The 20,634-nt window shown below is 45.2% G+C and overlaps 1 protein-coding gene across 1 annotated transcript in view; it reads right to left on the bottom strand.

Moving 5' to 3' along the window:
• BMPER (BMP binding endothelial regulator) overlaps nucleotides 1-20,634 on the bottom strand; it is a 250,907-nt gene that overhangs the window by 103,776 nt on the left and 126,497 nt on the right. The window contains exon 7 of the mRNA XM_066584670.1: nucleotides 6,612-6,711. Coding sequence (XP_066440767.1) covers nucleotides 6,612-6,711 — 100 coding nt within the window. The remainder of the gene's footprint in view (nucleotides 1-6,611; nucleotides 6,712-20,634) is intronic.

The raw sequence follows: 20,634 nt of genomic DNA, 5'->3' as shown, positions 1-20,634 counted from the left end.
ATCGTCCACGGGCCTGTTCTTCCACGTATCCCATCATCCGCAGTCCTGCTATTCCATGTATCCCATCATCCGCAGTCCTGTTCTTCCACGTATCCCATCGTTCACAGTCCTGTTCTTGCATGTATCCCATCGTCCGCAGTCCTGTTCTTCCACGTATCCCATCATCTGCAGTCCTGTTCTTCCATGTATCCCATCATCCGCAGTCCTGTTCTTCCACGTATGACATCGTCTGCAGTCCTGTTCTTCCACGTATCCCATCGTCCGCAGTCCTGTTCTTCCACGTATCCCATCGTCCACAGTCCTGCTTTTTCATGTATCCCATCGTCTGCAGTCCTGTTCTTCCACGTATCCCATCGTCCGCAGTCCTGTTCTTTCTCTTATCCCATCGTCTGCAGTCCTGTTCTTCCACGTATCCCATCATCCGCAGTCCTGTTCTTCCACATAGCCCATCGTCCGCAGTCCTGTTCTTCCACGTATCCCATCGTCCGCAGTCCTGTTCTTTCTCTTATCCCATCGTCTGCAGTCCTGTTCTTCCACGTATCCCATCGTCCGCAGTCCTGTTCTTCCACGTATCCCATCATCCGCAGTCCTGTTCTTGAATGTATACCATCGTCCGCAGTCCTGTTCTTCCACGTATCCCATCGTCCGCAGTCCTGTTCTTTCTCTTATCCCATCGTCTGCAGTCCTGTTCTTCCACGTATCCCATCATCCGCAGTCCTGTTCTTCCACATAGCCCATCGTCCGCAGTCCTGTTCTTCCACATATCCCATCGTCCGCAGTCCTGTTCTTCCACGTATCCCATCTTCCGCAGTCCTGTTCTTCCACGTATCCCATCGTCCGCAGTCCTGTTCTTCCATGTATCCCATCGTCCGCAGTCCTGTTCTTGAACGTATACCATCGTCCGCAGTCCTGTTCTTGAACGTATACCATCATCCGCAGTCCTGTTCTTCCACGTATTCCATCGTCCGCAGTCCTGTTCTTCCACGTTTCCCATCGTCCGCAGTCCTGTTCTTCCACGTATCCCATCGTCCGCAGTCCTGATCTTCCATGTATCCCATCATCCGCAGGCCTGTCCTTCTACGTATCCCATCGACCGCAGTCCTGTTCTTCCACGTATCCCATCGTCCGCAGTCCTGCTATTCCATGTATCCCATCGTCTGCAATCCTGTTCTTCCACGTATCCCATCGTCCGCTGTCCTGCTATTCCATGTATCCCATCGTCCGCAGTCCTGTTCTTCCACGTATACCATCGTCTGCAATCCTGTTCTTCTACGTATCCCATCATCCGCAGTCCTTTTCTTCCACGTATCCCATTGTCCGCACTCCTGTTCTTCCACGTATCCCATCGTCCGCAGTCCTGCTCTTCCACATATCCCATCATCCGCAGTCCTGCTATTCCACGTATCCCATTGTCCGCAGTCCTGTTCTTCCACGTATCCCATCGTCTGCAGTCCTGTTCTTCCACGTATCCCATCGTCCGCAGTCCTGTTCTTCCACGTATCCCATCGTCCGCAGTCGTGTTCTTCTACGTATCCCATCGTCCACGGGCCTGTTCTTCCACGTATCCCATCATCCGCAGTCCTGCTATTCCATGTATCCCATCATCCGCAGTCCTGTTCTTCCACGTATCCCATCGTCCACAGTCCTGTTCTTGCATGTATCCCATCGTCCGCAGTCCTGTTCTTCCACGTATCCCATCATCTGCAGTCCTGTTCTTCCATGTATCCCATCATCCGCAGTCCTGTTCTTCCACGTATCCCATCGTCCACAGTCCTGCTTTTTCATGTTTCCCATCGTCTGCAGTCCTGTTCTTCCACGTATCCCATCGTCCGCAGTCCTGTTCTTTCTCTTATCCCATCGTCTGCAGTCCTGTTCTTCCACGTATCCCATCATCCGCAGTCCTGTTCTTCCACATAGCCCATCGTCCGCAGTCCTGTTCTTCCACGTATCCCATCGTCCGCAGTCCTGTTCTTTCTCTTATCCCATCGTCTGCAATCCTGTTCTTCCACGTATCCCATCGTCCGCAGTCCTGTTCTTCCATGTATCCCATCTTCCGCAGTCCTGTTCTTGAACGTATACCATCGTCCGCAGTCCTGTTCTTCCACGTATCCCATCGTCCGCAGTCCTGTTCTTCCACGTATCCCATCGTCCGCAGTCCTGTTCTTCCACGTATCCCATCGTCCGCAGTCCTGTTCTTCCACGTATACCATCGTCCGCAGTCCTGTTCTTCCACGTATACCATCATCCGCAGTCCTGTTCTTCCACATAGCCCATCGTCCGCAGTCCTGTTCTTCCACGTATCCCATCTTCCGCAGTCCTGTTCTTCCACGTATCCCATCGTCCGCAGTCCTGTTCTTCCATGTATCCCATCGTCCGCAGTCCTGTTCTTGAACGTATACCATCGTCCGCAGTCCTGTTCTTCCACGTATTCCATCGTCCGCAGTCCTGTTCTTCCACGTTTCCCATCGTCCGCAGTCCTGTTCTTCCACGTATCCCATCGTCCGCAGGCCTGTCCTTCTACGTATCCCATCGACCGCAGTCCTGTTCTTCCACGTATCCCATCGTCCGCAGTCCTGCTATTCCACGTATCCCATCGTCCGCAGTCCTGCTATTCCACGTATCCCATCGTCCGCAGTCCTGCTATTCCATGTATCCCATCGTCTGCAATCCTGTTCTTCCACGTATCCCATCGTCCGCTGTCCTGCTATTCCATGTATCCCATCGTCCGCAGTCCTGTTCTTCCACGTATACCATCGTCTGCAATCCTGTTCTTCTACGTATCCCATCATCCGCAGTCCTTTTCTTCCACGTATCCCATTGTCCGCACTCCTGTTCTTCCACGTATCCCATCGTCCGCAGTCCTGCTCTTCCACATATCCCATCATCCGCAGTCCTGCTATTCCACGTATCCCATTGTCCGCAGTCCTGTTCTTCCACGTATCCCATCGTCTGCAGTCCTGTTCTTCCACGTATCCCATCGTCCGCAGTCCTGTTCTTCCACGTATCCCATCGTCCGCAGTCGTGTTCTTCTACGTATCCCATCGTCCACGGGCCTGTTCTTCCACGTATCCCATCATCCGCAGTCCTGCTATTCCATGTATCCCATCGTCCGCAGTCCTGTTCTTCCACGTATCCCATCGTCTGCAGTCCTGTTCTTCCACGTATCCCATCGTCCGCGGGCCTGTTCTTCCACGTATCCCATCGTCCGCAGTCCTGTTCTTCCACGGTTCTTATTCCCTGGTGAGATCGTTCTCCCTGTTCATCACTTACATCACCAAGACAATCTGGAAATCCATCCACAATAATTGCAGGTCCTGCGATCTGATGATCATGTTACACCCAAGTGTTCAGGAACAGAAGTGAGCATACTCTCCACAAGTTCACCGGCCTTATAGTTCTCAAGGAAATGCTTTACTAACCCTACAACACAACAGCTGCGCACACGCCTCAAAGTTGTCCACTAAATCTTGGAAATGCTGGTCTTTCATGAGTTCCCGGATGTGTGATCCATCGAATTTACCTGGTTTTAGCTCATTTTTCCATTTCTCTTCAGTGCCTTTACACATTGTTTCGTCAGACCAAGTTTGCTGTGCAGCGGTGGCAATATCAATATGCTAATAGTAAGCCAATGCTGGCGGGAAAATAAAGTAAATGTAAGAAAAATAGATAATGACTTCAGGAATGTCTCAAAAACTACAGCTCCTAGAGCTAAGTGGATGAGATTTTTGGAAACAGCATAACAAAATACCAGAAGTAGGTCTAAAATACCAAGCACCATGAAAATAAATGTTTTTTGTTGTTCCCCAGTGTAATCAGATGATCCCATTCTGCCAATATTAATCTAATGTATATGGGCAGTCTTTGCCATGACAATGACCCTCCCTACATCTAAAGTGACTGATCCCTACTTGCCTCCTCCCCAATCTCTATCTTTTAGAACAACACAATATTTAACACATTATATCACTGCCTATATTATCTAAAGCAATTGAAGATTAGGCTTAATATGTGCCTTAAACATTAAATAAGATCAAAAAGTCACCGGTTTCTCTAATGCAGCATTATCGTCCCCTTTTCTATTTAAAGGAGTATTCAAGGTGAAAATTCTATTCTTCATAAGGCAATAACATGTAATTTTGCAATATAATGTTAGAATTTGCTTTACAAAGCGGCAGAGATACGGCTTTACCTGCGGTCTCTCCCCTCCTGCTTAGTTCTCCATTGGTTACGACCTGTATGCTCTACTGTATTCCTGGTCGGGCATGCTCAGTGCCTTCATATTCTGTAATGATGGCACATTTTGTAGTGATGTGAGTGCACACTATTCAGTAACTAGCAGTGGTGCATTGTGGGAGATGAAGTTTTTGCACCCCACAGTGACCATTCTAAATAGCAATTTGGAAATCTGAAGCTGGCTGGAAAACAGCGGTGGCGCAGGACGGGAAACGCGGGTACTGACATTCAGTTTAACCCTTTGTAATCCAATTTTGGATTCAGGGTTTCCTAGGGGGCTTTCTCTTTCTACCGTTATACAATGGTGCCATCTGCTGGCTAGAGCAAGTACTACTATATGTGACATTCTAGAGAGGCCCCCCAACAACAGGGCAGCCAGTAATCTACAGTAAGAATACCCTGCCGGACGTCTTCTGATATCGGAGCTGTACAGCCTTCAATCATAATGTCTTTAGACGTCAGACAGTGGATTGGAAAGGGTTAATGATTAATGTGGACGTATGGAATAATGGCAATAAGTGGAAACATTAGGGAAATTTTTAAAATTTTTCCCAGTTTCCACAATTACCCCTTTAAGTTACAAAGAATTCTAAAACTTTCCACATAACTGTGTCGATCCGAAACTCTATTTGTATTATTTAACATCTCGTAAACGACAAACCAAACACACAAACATGAGAGAAATGTTCATAAACAGGCAGTAAATATCCCCACTGTTTACAAGGATCATATCACACAGGATTTGTTTATTCTTTTTGGCAACATAGTTGACAATGTCTATTAGACAGTAATGTTCAATGATGTTAGTGCAGGCGTTCGTCATTGTGCGCTGGGAGAATAAGCCACAGACATTCATTCACTCGCTGCACTGAAATGAATGAAATCTGCGATGAATCCTCTGCAACCAATGGAGAGTTCTGCAGATTTGAAAATCCGTAACATAATGTTTCTGCTGTTGGCGAATACGGTGTCTTAAAAGCACATTAACGAACATTGTACTGTACATAGTTACAGAGTTTAAGTATGGAAACATTTTGCAACTAGTAGGCGATGTCTGAAAGCCGCCAAATAGTACATGCTGATTAAATAAAACAATCATTATAAAGAACATCTGTAACTCCCAGCTAAAGCCTCATTTTATCATATCACATATGGACTCTACACACGATAGACTGTAAAGACCCTCTTATACAGGCCGAGGATCTCACGATTCTCGTTTACCCGAGCGAATGAACTGGTGACATCATCACCAGCTGGGCCGTGCTTGGGCAGCCTGTTTGACCTGCATGATCTTCATGAGTATCGTGTAGTTCTCATGCACTAGTGCTTCATATTCCTATGTACAACGAAAAAGGGTGTTAGCCAGTAGAGAAAAATGTGATTGTTCTCAGTAAGAGAAACCAAGTAATCTTATAGATATGAGAGCTTTTAATGGGTAACAAAAATACATGTTGTTATAGCGAGCTTCCGAACCGACGCAGGGTTCTTCTTCAGGCTTAATGTAACATATGAACATATATAGAACACATGAAAGGTACTATTTTAAAAGGCAACTTCAAATATCAATGCCATAAAAGAATTTGGTGTACAAGTTTAAACATCTTTGACACTCTTAAGACTGGAATTGACATTGGAAGTGGCTTCATGCATCACTTAAGATTATGAAATATCTATAAGAGAGTTAACACACTGGCCTGGTGACCCCCTAACACCAATTTAGGGACCATAAAACTTTCACAACCCTTATCAATGGACTAATTAAGCATTTACTCCTCTACTCATCCGATTCTGGTATTGCTTTAAGTACAAATTAATCATACCATGTCTGTGCCTTATTTAAAAACAGTAGAGCCAAATATCTTTCGAACATGGAAGAAACCTGTGCAAACATAGGGAAGCCATACAGACGACATGCAGATCTTGTCCGAATTAACGACCCCATTGCCACAAGCCAGCAAAGCTTGGGACCCAGAGTGCAGAATTGGTGATGAACAGCGGTTCTCACTCCTCGGCTCCCGCCATTCATGTATTACATTCCCCCAGCCTAGCATAAAGGCTCACCTTCTTGAGACAACTCTTTAAATATCTTATGTATGTTAGCTATAAACTAAAATTTAAGATGTTTTCGGCAACAAAAATGGGTCCGTTTGTCTCATGTTGTACGGCTCAATATAGATAAAATGAAAAAGAATACTTACTGGACACAATATTGGAACATCCACGTTTATCTATCCCCAAATATTGTGTAATCATCCCATCTGCTCATGCCCAAGGACAAAAGTACAGCTCAGCTTCTATGTGGATATTGTGGCTTATGAGCTACTTAATGTTGGACGCACCATCCGAATATGTAAATAAATAAACATATATTCACTCACCTATGCATTTTGGGCAACATTGTCCAGTGGGAATATGACTGAGATGCTGGGGGCATGACAGTATTGGGCAGACTTCTTTAATGCACTGTGTCCTGCCTCCCTAAGGGGAAACATTTCAGATTAGAAGAAGAAAGACTGCAAGTCTGTCCTGAGAACACAACTTTGTGTTAAAACATGGCTTCTCTTTTGAAAACATACAAAAAAACATAATTTCAATGGTTTCAGGTCTCCATAAAATGCAATATTATGTATAATTAATACTATTCTGACCACTACTCTGGAATTTCCATTCGGGGGAGTACAGTCTAGGAGTTTAAATCAGCATACTGTGATACAGTACAATGCTTAATACTCTGGTATTAGAGATGACCGAGCACGCTCGTTTAAGGCTGCTACTGGATCAAGTAGCAGTCTTATCGAGTAACTGTGTACTCGCCCGAGCAGCATGCGGGGAGGGGGGGGGCGGCGAGGGGGAGTGGGAGGGAACAGGGGGAGAGATCTCCCCCCCCCCCCCCCCCCGCTGGCCCCCGCGCCCCCCCAGCCTCCCCACATGCTGTACACAGAAACTCGATAAAACTGCTACTCGATCGAGTAGCAGCCTTAAACGAGCGTGCTCGCTCATCTCTATCTGGTACCATAACCATTCCGGACTTTATTGGTCAAAAAGTATTTCTTAGTTTGAAGAAATATATAAAAACTCCAATATTTATGAATTTAGGGTATGGATAATAAAACAGTTAAAAGATTTGTACACTGAAGTCTTTAAAGGGGTTTTCTGAGATTTAGAGATCCTTAGCATAGTCAATTAATATCAGATGGGTGAGAGACTGTTTTCTTGAACCACCCACCAATCAGCTTTTTGAAGAGGCCGGTGACATCATGTCCATTGGTCACATGATTTTTGTGCAACTTGGTCCCAATAAACTGAACAGGATTGCGCTGAAATACCAGGGACCACTGTTATAAAACGTATGGTGTTGTGCATGCAGGAGTGCGGCAAGGTCTTCAAACAGCTGATTGTGGAGGAACTGGGACTCGGAATCCACTGATCTGATATTGATGACCTATCCTAAGCATAGGCTATCAAACTTTAAGTCACAGAAAACGCCTTTAAGAAACCTGAATCGCCAGTACACACTTATCCTGACCCAAGACTATATACAGTATTTCTGTTTGTGAATATTAACAACTTGAATAGCAAAAGTAATTGTGTTTATGTGAAGAGAATAACTATTACAGTCAACTTGGAAAGCCTGAAGTTATCACTGCTTGTGATAAGATAAACTTAAAGGGGCTTTCCAGGATTTTACATTGATGGACTGTCTTTAGCATAAACCATCAATGTGTGATTGGGAGGAAGGGGGGGGGGGTGCTTGAAACCAACTTCATCTTTTATGCATTGAAAGGCAGAGTTGGAGCGGAGTTTAATCACATTTTACACTTGAGCAGTGTGTGGCATGACATCATAGAGTATTCCATACTGACTTGTATGTTAACAAAAGTTAAGTAACCAGTCTAGAATGGATAATGAGAAACATATGAGAACTTTGTAATGTCACTAATTTAGAAGAGCTTGAACCTCTACCAAGGGTAGCAGTATTTCCACAACTACCTAAATGTAATACATGAAGTCCCGGCAAAAGCCCTCATAAAGCTGTCATGAATCAACATTGAACTTTCATTGAAATAGTGAAAAATGAGGTGCGAAAGTTGAAGGCAAAGTTGAGAAAGACCAGATGTTGATGAAACTAAGAGTTAATAATCAGAACCCCCAGTCATTAGACGTTCTCTTAGAAGAGCAGAGAAAACACTTATCTAAATTAACACACAGTCTGCTTTGTGCGGCTCCAGAAGGCATTTCTTAAAATGCAAGTGCCGTTAATGGGTTATGAAAACTATCTTCTGGAGATAGCTTACATCTGTGAGGGCCGACCTGAAACAAATTAAGATGACACCTCCCACTCTATCACAATAAACACTCGCACTATTGGAACCAGCTTAGTCTAAATAACACTCGCTCTTGTTTATGGCTTGGGAATGCTATGTTCTCTATAAACACCATAGGTTTCAACCAGAAGGGAGGCCAGGCAGAGTCTCCATTCACTCAATGAACAAATAAACTCTGTCCAGGCCATGAGAAACCACTTTTGTCCTGCACGTTTCCATATGGATTATGGATGGCTGCAATCTATTACCATTATGAGGTAATGGCTTTATATTTGGATGGCTTGTAATCTCTTCCCATGTTTGTTAGTACAGGATTAAGCTTCTTTTCGGAATTTGTAAAACACAGAATAACTGCCTTGATCTTATCATGCACATCTGAAGGATCTGTTAAGCCCTTAAGGCCAAACGGTACATCAGTGCAGAGAATACGGAGCATTCATTCACTAGACTGGGATGATGGACACCGAGGTCAACGGTTTTCATTATCACCTAGATAAAACATGATTCCCTACTGCCCATGCAGATTTTCCTTTGGTATCAGTTACATAGCTATGGGTTTGAAAAGCACATACGTCCATCAAGATCAACTTTTTTAGACCTACAAACCCGTCTGATTCACAGGAAGACAAAAACATGCTTGGAAGGTCTAGATCAATTTGCCATAGAATAGGAAACATTTATCCCCATCCTTACCAGTAATAGGACTGATCCCTTGATTAATATTCTACATTACTAGTACAGTATTTCCCTAAAAAGAAGACCTACCCCTGAAATAAGACCTACCCTTCCTTTTTGGGAGGGGGTTGAAATATAAGCCCTACCCCAAAAATAAGCTCTAGCTACGCTACCTAAAATGAAGCAATAAATTACCTAGCTGGGGCCCTCCCGCTGGTCTCCAGAGCTCTGGCACTTTTGCTTGAGTCCTCAGCCACCAACAGAAGATCGCTTGCTGGTAACACGGTTCGTAAACCCTGCCTTCAGGAAGCGATGGCTATGATTTGTGCTCCAGCATTGCGGCTGAGCCATTCAATGCAGCGCTCGATGAACCAATATGATGGCTGTGATTGTTTTTTCGAGTGCTACATTAATTGGCTGCACTGTGGTGCTTGAGAACCAATCAGAGCCATCGCTTCCTGGAGGTGGGGTTTACGAATGCTGTTACCAGGACACGATCTTCTGTTAGCGTCTGAAGACTGAAGCAAGAGTCCCAGAGCTCTGGAGACCAGCAGGACAGACCCGGACAGCACCTGCTAGGTAAGTATGATAAGATATTCCCCTGAAAATAAGGTCTTGTGCCTCTTTTGGGGCAAAAGTTAATATAATACAGGGTCCTATTTTTAGGGAAACACCGTAGTAACTTTCTATGTTGGGAATTTTCCTCAAAGTTGCAGATATTTTTGGTTTAGATAAGTTTTAGTTCTCAAGCTCCTACAAATCTGTCCCCTACATATATGCATGTAAAGTGTGTCCCATACGCACCTGTCGTGTTATGAGAGACTGGTGAGGTGAAATAAAGTATAAGAAACGTAAAGATCACATGACAAATAATCAGAGTTTATTTGCTTATTGGATCTTAAAAACATAAAATACTGTAATATTATAAAACTTGTGGGAAATTTGTAAAAACTTATGAAGCTCTGTAGGAGGTAGAACGAGAAGTTCACCCTCTTGGTTCACCAAAATGGGAGCATATCCCTCTGTAAGAAAGCAGGAATCCTTTACTCTAGAAAGATGTTCCTTCTCACATACAGTAGATAGATACATGGATATGCTTATGTTAGTAGTCTAAAGTAAAGGTCAGTTGACCTCTGATTTGGAGTCCAAGAAAGTCAAAAACATTTTAAAACTTTGCCTCCATAATATTTAATTGGACAGATCCTCAGCAGTCCTGAAAATGGGAGTCACATGCCCCCTTGTTTGTAGAAGAGATGTATCTACCTGTGCAAGTATTCTCTGTATTACTCTATGGTAGACACAGCAACAACCAAGTGAGCTCAATTATATAACACATATCATATATACATAAAATACTTGTAAAAATAAAGGCCCATTTACATACAGATATCTTTCAAAAGATTGAAAGATCAGCGATCATTTTGCATAAAGTACTAATAGGCACTAATTGCTATTAGTACTTTATTAGCTTCATTTGCATGCAAATTAGCTTCTGGGAGCTCTTACAGAACTCTCAGCAGGAGGTCTGAGCTCTGTAATTAGCTTCATTGTTCAGCCATGGGCTCCCCATGGAGAGTTCAGCACCATGGACAGCAGACACAGAGTGCGGTCCTGCTTATCAGCTGTTCTGCTGAAGGACAGTTTTCAAGCAGAACTGAAAACCGAACAGTGAAAGATGGGCACATATAGACACAACAATTATCGCTCAAAAGACAGCTTTTGAGCAAATTTTGAGTGATAATCAATGTCTCTAACTGGGCCTTAAGACCTTCTATATAATTAATCCCATTTTCTTTCATATAGGTGCTTAACTCAGATCGCAACCCTAATTTTGGCTTATAATTTTTGTAGAACTGTACTCAGTTCAGGAGCCTAGTGCTTATCCATCACTTATATCCCATTTCCTGCCACAGGTGTATTAATTGTCAGGGGGTAACACCCGCTGGCGTGCAGTTTGCATTTCCGAAGAAGGTGGGGCTTATATATCAAAACTGTCTAACTGCCAGGTTCAGAAGTACTTGAAGGTCGGCGGTGGCAACTTTTTCTGTGCAGACTCTTAAGCTCACCAACAACCAAGATCTATGTCAGTAATCACTCTTGAGTGATATCATAGTTCTGAACACAAATATTGTGAAATTACTGGGTTTCGCTTTGAGTGAAACGTCTTGTATAACTCTAAATGTGCCTTTGAAATGAAAATATTCAAAACAGGTGAAACAAAGGATTGAAGCATCTTGGGTCAGATGACAGCTATGCTTCCTACAATTAGCACTTAAGAACTTTTTTTCCTACTTGCATTCCAAAACCTTACACATGGAAATCACAACAGCCCACCAGATATATCCTCCTTAACACATGAGAAGCAATTTGTTTGGCTCGAGTAACACTTGGCAAAGTTTTGCTTCCAGTTTTTCATGCAAGATTTAAAATATCCAAAATAAGCCAATCTGTAATTTTATCCTGACCTCAAATATATCACAAGGTACTGACTTCCAGAAGCCAATATCAGAGTCAGGAAGGATTTAACTTCTCTCCTGAGCTCCACAATCAGTAACAGACAAACCTTCCAGTTTTTCTATTGAGCAGGTGGTAATAAACCTATAAATGAAGACGAATCACTGCCAACGTACCAAAACACTGATACAAAATACAAGGGCGGGTATAAAGGCCTCATCCCTCCATACAAACGGGGAAATTGCTATATGGAGGAGCATTTCACAGCTGCAAGATACTGATGAACAACCTCTTATACAGCTACCACATAATGGGGTGGTGGGGTGGCGCTTAGTGGTACTTACACAGACATAAGGCATACAAAGGGTGCCAGTCGCAATGATAGATGTAGTACTTGCATTCCAATGCCTTATACGCAGAAATCACAACAGTCCACCAGATCTATCCTCTAACATATTAGAAGCCATTTTTTGGCTTAAACACTATGCAAAGTATTATACTTGTACATAGATAAGTCATACAAAGTGTGCCGGTCCCACTGATATGTGTAGCGCACCCGGCTTACAACCTATTAGTGATGCCACATACAATTCAGTCCAGCAGGCCACCCTACACCCCATAAGTGAACCACACTGGCACGGACGTCCCAGGCACTTAAAGACAGACTGCTTTCTGAGAAAATACTGATAAATACAAAATATTGATGGCCAAGTTATACAAGCAAACATTAGAATCCTGTTTCATGTCTACTTTTTGTTGAAGTTCGGTTCACCGAAAACCCGAACTTCAATTGATTCGCCTTGGCTGAACTCGCTCAAAATTCCTTCTCCTCTCCCTCCCTCAGCGGTTAGCACTATTGTCTTGCAGCACTGGGGTCCTAAGTTAAAATGTTACCAAGGACAACATCTGCATGGAGTTTGTATCAATATTTGTAGAAACTCATACAAACATCCATGTAGATGTTGTCCTTAGTCAAATTTGAACCTTGGACCCCAGTGCTTAAAGACAACAGTGTTAACCACCAAGTGGAGGCGTTTTATGGTTCTTGCACAGTTTTATACTCTAGTTTTAGAATTATTGGTTAAGTTCCGGTTTGGTTTAAACTAATTTGGACCAAACCAAACTTTTTGCCGAAATTCGTCGAACCGGCTGAACCGAACTTTTGAATAGTTTGCTCAACAGTATTTGCAACCCAAGTGAAGGATCCTCGTTTTCTTGTGAGTCCCTATAATATTATTACAAACAAATCCTAGAAAAAGGATATCCATCCAGAAAAATCACTGCCAGCGGCCATACTTACCGATACAAAAGGCAGGTAAAAGTACCACATCCTTCAGCATGCAGCGGGCAAATTGGTATATGGAGGAGCATTGCATAAGTGCAATATACTGCTGAACAACCACTCTCTAACCGACCACATATTGGGGGGTGGGGGGTGCTTAATATCATACTGGCACATACATAAGGCATACAAAGGGTGTCAGTCCTACTTATATGTGTAGTGCTTGCATTGTAAAACCATGGAAATCACAACAGCCCACCAGATATATCCTCTAACATATGAGAAGCTATTTGTTTGGCTCGAGTAACACTTGGCAAAGATTTGCTTCCAATTTTTCATGCAAGATTTAAAATATCCAAAATAAGCCAATCTGTAATTTTATCCTGACCTCAAATATATCACAAGGTACTGACTTCCAGAAGCCAATATCAGAGTCAGGAAGGATTTAACTTCCCATATGAGCTCCACCATCAGGGACAGACAAACCCTCCCATTGACTAGAAGAGCAGGTGGTAACAAACCTATAAATTAGCCAATTCTTGCTGTAAACAGGTTCAGTCCTACGGTGAGAATTTTAATTTCTACCCTTTCAGGAACGTTATGACAGCTTTATGTATTTTAGAACATAACTGACATAACTTTGGTTTTATGAGAAGTGCTGGATTCTGTCCATGTGAAACAGTGGTGTTAATGGACAGGAGCTCCCCGAGTACAGGGTTCCAGTTTTAGAGCTAAAATGAAGACCCATTACAATTGTGACAAGTGTTTTTATTAGTCCATGTTCTGAAATAAATCCATGAGTTATAGTCCATTTTGATTGGTTGGGTATGTATCAAGAATTATCGTTACCCATGCATTAAGGCAGTGAACCATGTGTTTAATATAAACTGAATTATCACCAATATGGCCATGGTTGTAGTTTCGACAGCGGTTGGCATCCAGGTTTTGTAGACGTATGAATGTTAACATCTTAAATCTTGCTGCCCACCAATCTGTAACGCCGGCCATACTGACTGCTAGGCGCTATTTACAGTCAGAGGAACAACTGGAAATAACTCCAGCGTCTACATTTAGTGGACCGTTTCTTCTTTTTGGTTGAGTTGCATTTTAATTCTGAGCGGTAACATATTGGCCAAACCAAAGTTGAGTAATGGGATATACTTCTTAATATTCAAACCCCAATGAAAAAGTTGTGTGGCTTCTAAAACCTATTAAAGTGCAACTGATTTTAAGCATTTTTGTCATATGTTAAATCAGGCCATTATGCACAATTTTACTAGAAATCCTCTTATTCAGCTATGCAGCTAGGAAAGGCTTTACTGGGGAAGTATGTCTTCAGCTAACTGCATAGCAGAATGCAGAGGTGTCTGAACTGCGATCTGTAGTGCCGACCCAGCAGCTTACAAAGAAGAGTTTATTAATAAATGGCTGCTTTTTATTTTGTTAATTTCTATACAGATGCCCCTGTCATCGGTTTTGTACAATACTCTTGCCTTCTCTGTTCCCCAGCGCTGTACAAGGAGAAGCTGTCCTGCGCAACAGCTTCTCCTCTTCACATCCCTTCTGTTCCCTGCCGAACCCAAAACACTGTCAGTGTCTCAGTGCATCGAATGAACCAATATCTCGCTCACCGACTAACAAGCTTCAGTCTCCCACGTTATTAGCTGTGGTTTACGAGGGCGCTGTCTTTATTTGATCCAATTAGAAGTGACATCTAGAAATAACAGTCTTTTGAAACGATTCATGTAATTTTACAAAGCAGTCTTCACCAATCTGTATTTGCTCGGCTTCGGGGCTCTTTCAGACGAGTGTATTTTAGTTTGTTTTTTGTATGCGGAAAAATCCAGCGTACAAAACGCAGATTATATAACCTAGTGATTTTAATGGATTCGTTCATCTCCCCAGGGGTTCCCCTCATCCCCACAGTGACTAACAGTAGTTTACAGAGGGATATTTAAAATGTGCTTCCTCTGGGGATTAATGCAAGCCCCACTACTCGACAACTCCCCAGCAGCAGGGGGCAGCGGGTTCCCTAGGGATTTCCACATTACAGGAGAGAGAGGGGGCGGGGGTTTAAGGGCTTCCCCGAGAGCGGCGTGGGGCAAGAGGGATTCGCCCTGTAGCCCCCCCATCTAGCCCACCCCTTCTAAACTTGCTATGGGGAATCCCTGGGAGAAGCCCTCTAGCCTGCCCTCTCTCTTGCCCTACCACCTCTCTACCTGCACTATGGGATCTCCATAGCCCTGTTCGCTCTCTTCCTGCTATGGGGAAACCCCGAAGACCTGCAGGCTTTCATCTCTCTCACCTCCTGGAGCAGCTGCGCTTCTTTTAAGCAACATGCTGATCTAGTGAATGCGCATTAAAAGCTCGAATCATCTACGTGTGAAAAATTGCCCTTTCACGGGATTTTTTTGCACGCCTATGCTGCCCTAAAACCACGCCCGTGTGAATGAGGCCTTATTTTGTGTGTGCAGTTCTCGCAATGCGCATGGAAAGGAACCCATTCATGCCAATTAATTTGTTCACGAGCGTGTTTTGTGCGTTTATTTCGTGCGTGCACATAAAAATAGGAGCTGCTCTACTTTGCGCACCAAAGAGGCTCATAGAGGTCTATGTGAGGTGCGCGTAAATGTACGTGCTAAACGCTGCACATCCCTGCAAACACGTTTGGATTAATAGCCATTTAAATAAGGACAGGGTGGTTCCCCCTCCCATGTGAATCAGCGATGCCTGTGCAAAATACACTCATTCTCTGCACAAACAAAGCTGCGCAGGAGCGAGCGTGTTTCGGAATACGCTCGTCTGAATGAGCCCTCAATAAGTAATATCTCTCATCCAATCATTTTTTTCTGCCTTTGATTTTCCAGCCGCCGACTCCCAGAACGTTGTGATTTCATGGCCAAGTATTCGGGTTCTTTCCTCCCGTTAGTTCTCGTCACACACAGGCACATTTATGTCTGTGCTGTTAGGTGGCTCGGTGTTCTGTTTACACAGCAGTGGCGAGACACGCATCGCCGTCATCTGGGGGGAATTAGCAAGAATTTACAATATGTGTTTCAGATTAAGAGAAGAAAGATAAATGTGCTCTCTTTGTGGCGTTCCAGCTGAGTAGCGCGGAGCCGGCCTCGTCCGTCGGGCTACCGGCGCGGTCCCGACCTGCAGGCATTGCTGCCTTTAGAGCTCACACTTATGTAGCACTGCAAGCGATGGAGAGCTGGAGCCGAGTCACCGAGACGTCTTCCCATGATCTGCCCGTGGTTGCTACGGACCAGCAGAGAGGATGATGTCTTCCAGATTAATGAGCTCTCATCTGCAACTCAGAGAAGGGAAATGTTTCATTGGGAATGTGAAGAGATTAAGTGTTCCGCTGGAAGATTTGTTTTTCTGTCCTCTGGCTGAATGTATGGCTGCCTTTGTTCTGACTCTCAGTATGGAGAGCGGCGTATCGTCCGGTGGTAGGTGTGAGACGGAGGTCAGGCGCACGCCCGCGCCGGAGACGGCCAGCAGCTGCACATCAGATTCAGTGGCCCTGACCGCAGGTGCAGCTCTACGTGCCAAATGTAAGAAGAAAAGGGTCCAAGACCTTCAGGGCTGACTGCCGGAGTCTGTATGACCTCCAGCGCTGACTGTCGGAGTCTGTATGACCTTCAGCGCTGACTGCCGCTGTCTGTATGACCTCCAGCGCTGACTGCCGCTGTCTGTATGACCTTCAGTGGTGACTGCCAGAGTCTGTATGACCTTCAGTGCTGACTGCCGCTGTCTGTCTGACCTTCAGTGCTGACTGCCGCTGTCTGTCTGACCTTCAGTGCTGACTGCCGCTGTCTGTATGACCTTCAGCGCTGACTGCCGCTGTCTGTATGACCTTCAGCGCTGACTGCCGCTGTCTGTATGACCTTCAGTGCTGACTGCCGGAGTCTGTATGACCTCCAGCACTGACTGCCGCTGTCTGTATGACCTCCAGCACTGACTGCCGGTGTCTGTATGACCTCCAGCGCTGACTGCCGGAGTCTGTATGACCTCCAGCGCTGACTGCCGGAGTCTGTATGACCTCCAGCGCTGACTGCCGCTGTCTGTATGACCTCCAGCACTGACTGCCGCTGTCTGTATGACCTTCAGCGCTGACTGCCGGTGTCTATATGACCTCCAGTGCTGACTGCCGCTGTCTGTATGACCTTCGGCGCTGACTGCCGCTGTCTGTATGACCTTCAGCGCTGACTGCCGCTGTCTGTATGACCTTCAGCTCAGACTGCCGCTGTCTGTATGACCTCCAGCGCTGACTGCCGGAGTCTGTATGACCTCCAGCACTGACTGCCGCTGTCTGTATGACCTTCAGCGCTGACTGCCGCTGTCTGTATGACCTCCAGCGCTGATTGCCGCTGTCTGTATGACCTTCAGCGCTGACTGCCGGAGTCTGTATGACCTTCAGCGCTGACTGTCAGAGTCTGTATGACCTCCAGCGCTGACTGCCGCTGTCTGTATGACCTCCAGCGCTGACTGTCGGAGTCTGTATGACCTCCAGTGCTGACTGCCAGTGTCTGTATGACCTTCAGTGCTGACTGCCGCTGTCTGTATGACCTCCAGCGCTGACTGCCGGTGTCTGTATGATCTCCAGTGCTGACTGCCGGTGTCTGTATGACCTCCAGCGCTGACTGCCGGTGTCTGTATGACCTCCAGCGCTGACTGCCGCTGTCTGTATGACCTTCAGCGCTGACTGCCGGAGTCTGTATGACCTCCAGCGCTGACTGCTGCTGTCTGTATGACCTCCAGCGCTGACTGCTCCTGTCTGTATGACCTCCAGCGCTGACTGCCCCTGCCTGTATGACCTTCAGCGCTGACTGCCCCTGCCTGTATGACCTCCAGCACTGACAGCCGCTGTCTGTATGACCTCCAGCGCTGACTGCCGGTGTCTGTATGACCTCCAGCACTGACAGCCGCTGTCTGTATGACCTTCAGCGCTGACTGCCGCTGTCTGTATGACCTCCAGCACTGACTGTTCTATCATAAGTAGCGGTCAGTAAGGTTATGCGCACAACGGCGTTTATTGCCACCGGCCTGCGTCCGCTGTACTGCTCTGTTATAGAGGGAGAGCAATGAAAAGGATGGCAGGCACAGATCAGTCACACGCCAGGCGCCAGCGGTGCTCCAAGGGTTCCCCTCATTATAATGGAGTTCTCAAGTTTCCATTAGGGATCTTTCACAAGGCAGAATTAGCCCGCAGGACGCAATAAATTCTGTTCCAAGATCCGCCGGCTGCCCGCAGAAACTAAAAATCTGCCTGCAATTCTGCATCAAAATCCACATCAGACCTGCAGATTTTGGTGCAGCGTTCCACGGCGCTGAGTCTTGTGATTCAGCCTGGAGGAATAAACCCACGCGTGTGAACAGTCCCTCAAGGCTCCTGCACACGGGCAATACTGCAAGCGTTTTCACGCACGCAAAATCACTTACGCAAACCACTGACAATAGAACCCATTGATTTGAATAAGTCCCTTCACATAAAGCGTCTTTCTGTTGGGCGAAAAAATATGCATCGTTCTCTATTTTTGTTTACATTTGCGCACCTCATCCACACAAAATCGCACCCCCCACCCTCCGTCTGCAGGAAATTGTGCACAAAGACTCATAAAGTCGAAACGTTGCGGCCGCTTCAACATCCTTTGCACCACTTGATGCTGTCACGCTCTTTTATCATTGCGTCACGCCTACTCTCGCCTGCAGGGGCCCTGAGGACATCTTCACACGGCCGTATTTGCGCATGTTTTTTCGCACATTAAATATACACATGCAATGCGCAGAGGATGGAACCCACGGACGTCACGGATTTAGTTCTCATGAGCGGGTTTTGTTTTTGTGTGTGCATAAGAATAAGACCCGCTCTGTCTTTCTGTATGTTTGTTTTCAATGGGTTCATTCTCACTTTCCTTTTTGCACACGTGGAAAAAAAACGCGACATGCTCTATTTTTATGTGCATTTGCGCATCTAACGCGCCATAGGAGTCTATGAGACGGCACAAATGTGCAGCCAATCCCTGTGAAATTGCGCAATGATTTGTGCAATTTCACAGGGAAATCGATAAAGCTTCCCGATGTGAAAGTACAGTAAACAGCACAGATACGCACGCGATAGCGCGACCTTCACAGCACAAAACGTGAGAGTTTCTGAGTATACATTCGTCTGAAGGAGCGACATGCTCTAATTTGTATACCAGAGGCTCAATAGCAGTCCATGGGGGGGGGGGGGGCACCCATGTGCTCGAAATCGTAACTGCGCAGTTTTGCCGTGTTATTAACTATTACCAGCAACTAATTAGGCTACTGAGCCTATTCAAAACTGGCGCGGGAGCGCCGATGTAAACAGGCCCGGTGGCGCAAGACAAAATACTTACCTGCGCAGAAACACTCATGAGAAGACATGATCAGGCTGCTATTACATCACGCTCCCGAGTGAATATCTCACGCTCACGTGACCGTATTTGAATTGCGTATTACACAGGCCATCTGATACACGGTAACTCGCAGGCAATCAATTACATTGCCTCACACAGTTCCACTCACATCAGTGCGTCGGAATTGCGTAATACACAAGTGCAAAATAGAACACAGCATGTTCTATTTTGGGGCGTATATACAGGAAATAGAGCCTATTGTTCTCAATGGGCGCACATATACGCTGCATAGGGGGGGTGGGTAGAAGCGTCATTGCTAAGCAACGGTGAGGAAGATATAAACCTAAAAAGCATCTGGTGTACAATTTTGCCGCCATAAGCGGCTGTACGCACGGTCACGGCCGGGCTTACTGCTGTAAAACGCTGCGGGAGCCCCACGGCGCTTTATCCTTAAGGCGTAATGCTGTTGTCACACAATCTTTTTTTTTTTTTTTCAAGAGGGACAAATTTGTTTTTGTGGTTTTGATGCTCGTGTTTTTTTTAACACTGGCAAAAAAAATCTGCATCCAGTTCTGCGTTCTACAAACAGTGCATTTTTGTGGCATTTTTTCCTTTTTTGCGGGCCCAGTGTTCTCCAGGTTTGCCATTTTTCTGGTGTTTTCCCATAGCCCTATCTGTAGGAAACAAAAACCCCAGAAAAAAAAAAAAAAACGTGTATAAAAGAACACCACATATAAAATTGTAAAAAAAACTGCGAAAATTACACGGCACTTTTACCTACCCCCCAAAAAACTGCAAGATAAATAGTACATATGCATATAGAGAACATCTATAGACGTACAAGAATGAAAAAATGATGGCCTGGTGGCCAAGTGGACCAAGTGCCGTATATGTATGGTGCTTGATTCTCAACGGGTTAATAGGGCTGACCTGCAATACCGGACACGTCCACTGCAACAATTCTGTTTCTGGAACAAAGCAGAGTCTTTTTCTAATCTCGGCCGCTCCCTTCAATCACCCCAATCAGTGTTACAAAGACTTGTATAAAGGGTCCGACATTGATTTGCAGGAATGCTGTTATCCAATAGGTGGCGCTGCAGAGGTACTGCTCCATCTTCCGTGACGTCAGGGTGCGCTGAACTCATTTATGTTCTAACACAACTTTTAATATAAGTTTATGTTGATGAACTGAACTTCTAGACTCACTTTCATAAGTTGCAGTTCTCTCTTCCCCGCTGAGGCTCTTGACTTCACCTCGGGTGACATGTAATTTAAGATC

The sequence above is a fragment of the Eleutherodactylus coqui genome, chromosome 12 (genome assembly GCF_035609145.1).
Source record: "Eleutherodactylus coqui strain aEleCoq1 chromosome 12, aEleCoq1.hap1, whole genome shotgun sequence".
Lineage (NCBI taxonomy): Eukaryota > Metazoa > Chordata > Amphibia > Anura > Eleutherodactylidae > Eleutherodactylus > Eleutherodactylus coqui.
The sequence above is the reverse complement of the archived record's forward strand: the minus strand, read 5'-3'. Positions and strand labels throughout refer to the sequence as shown.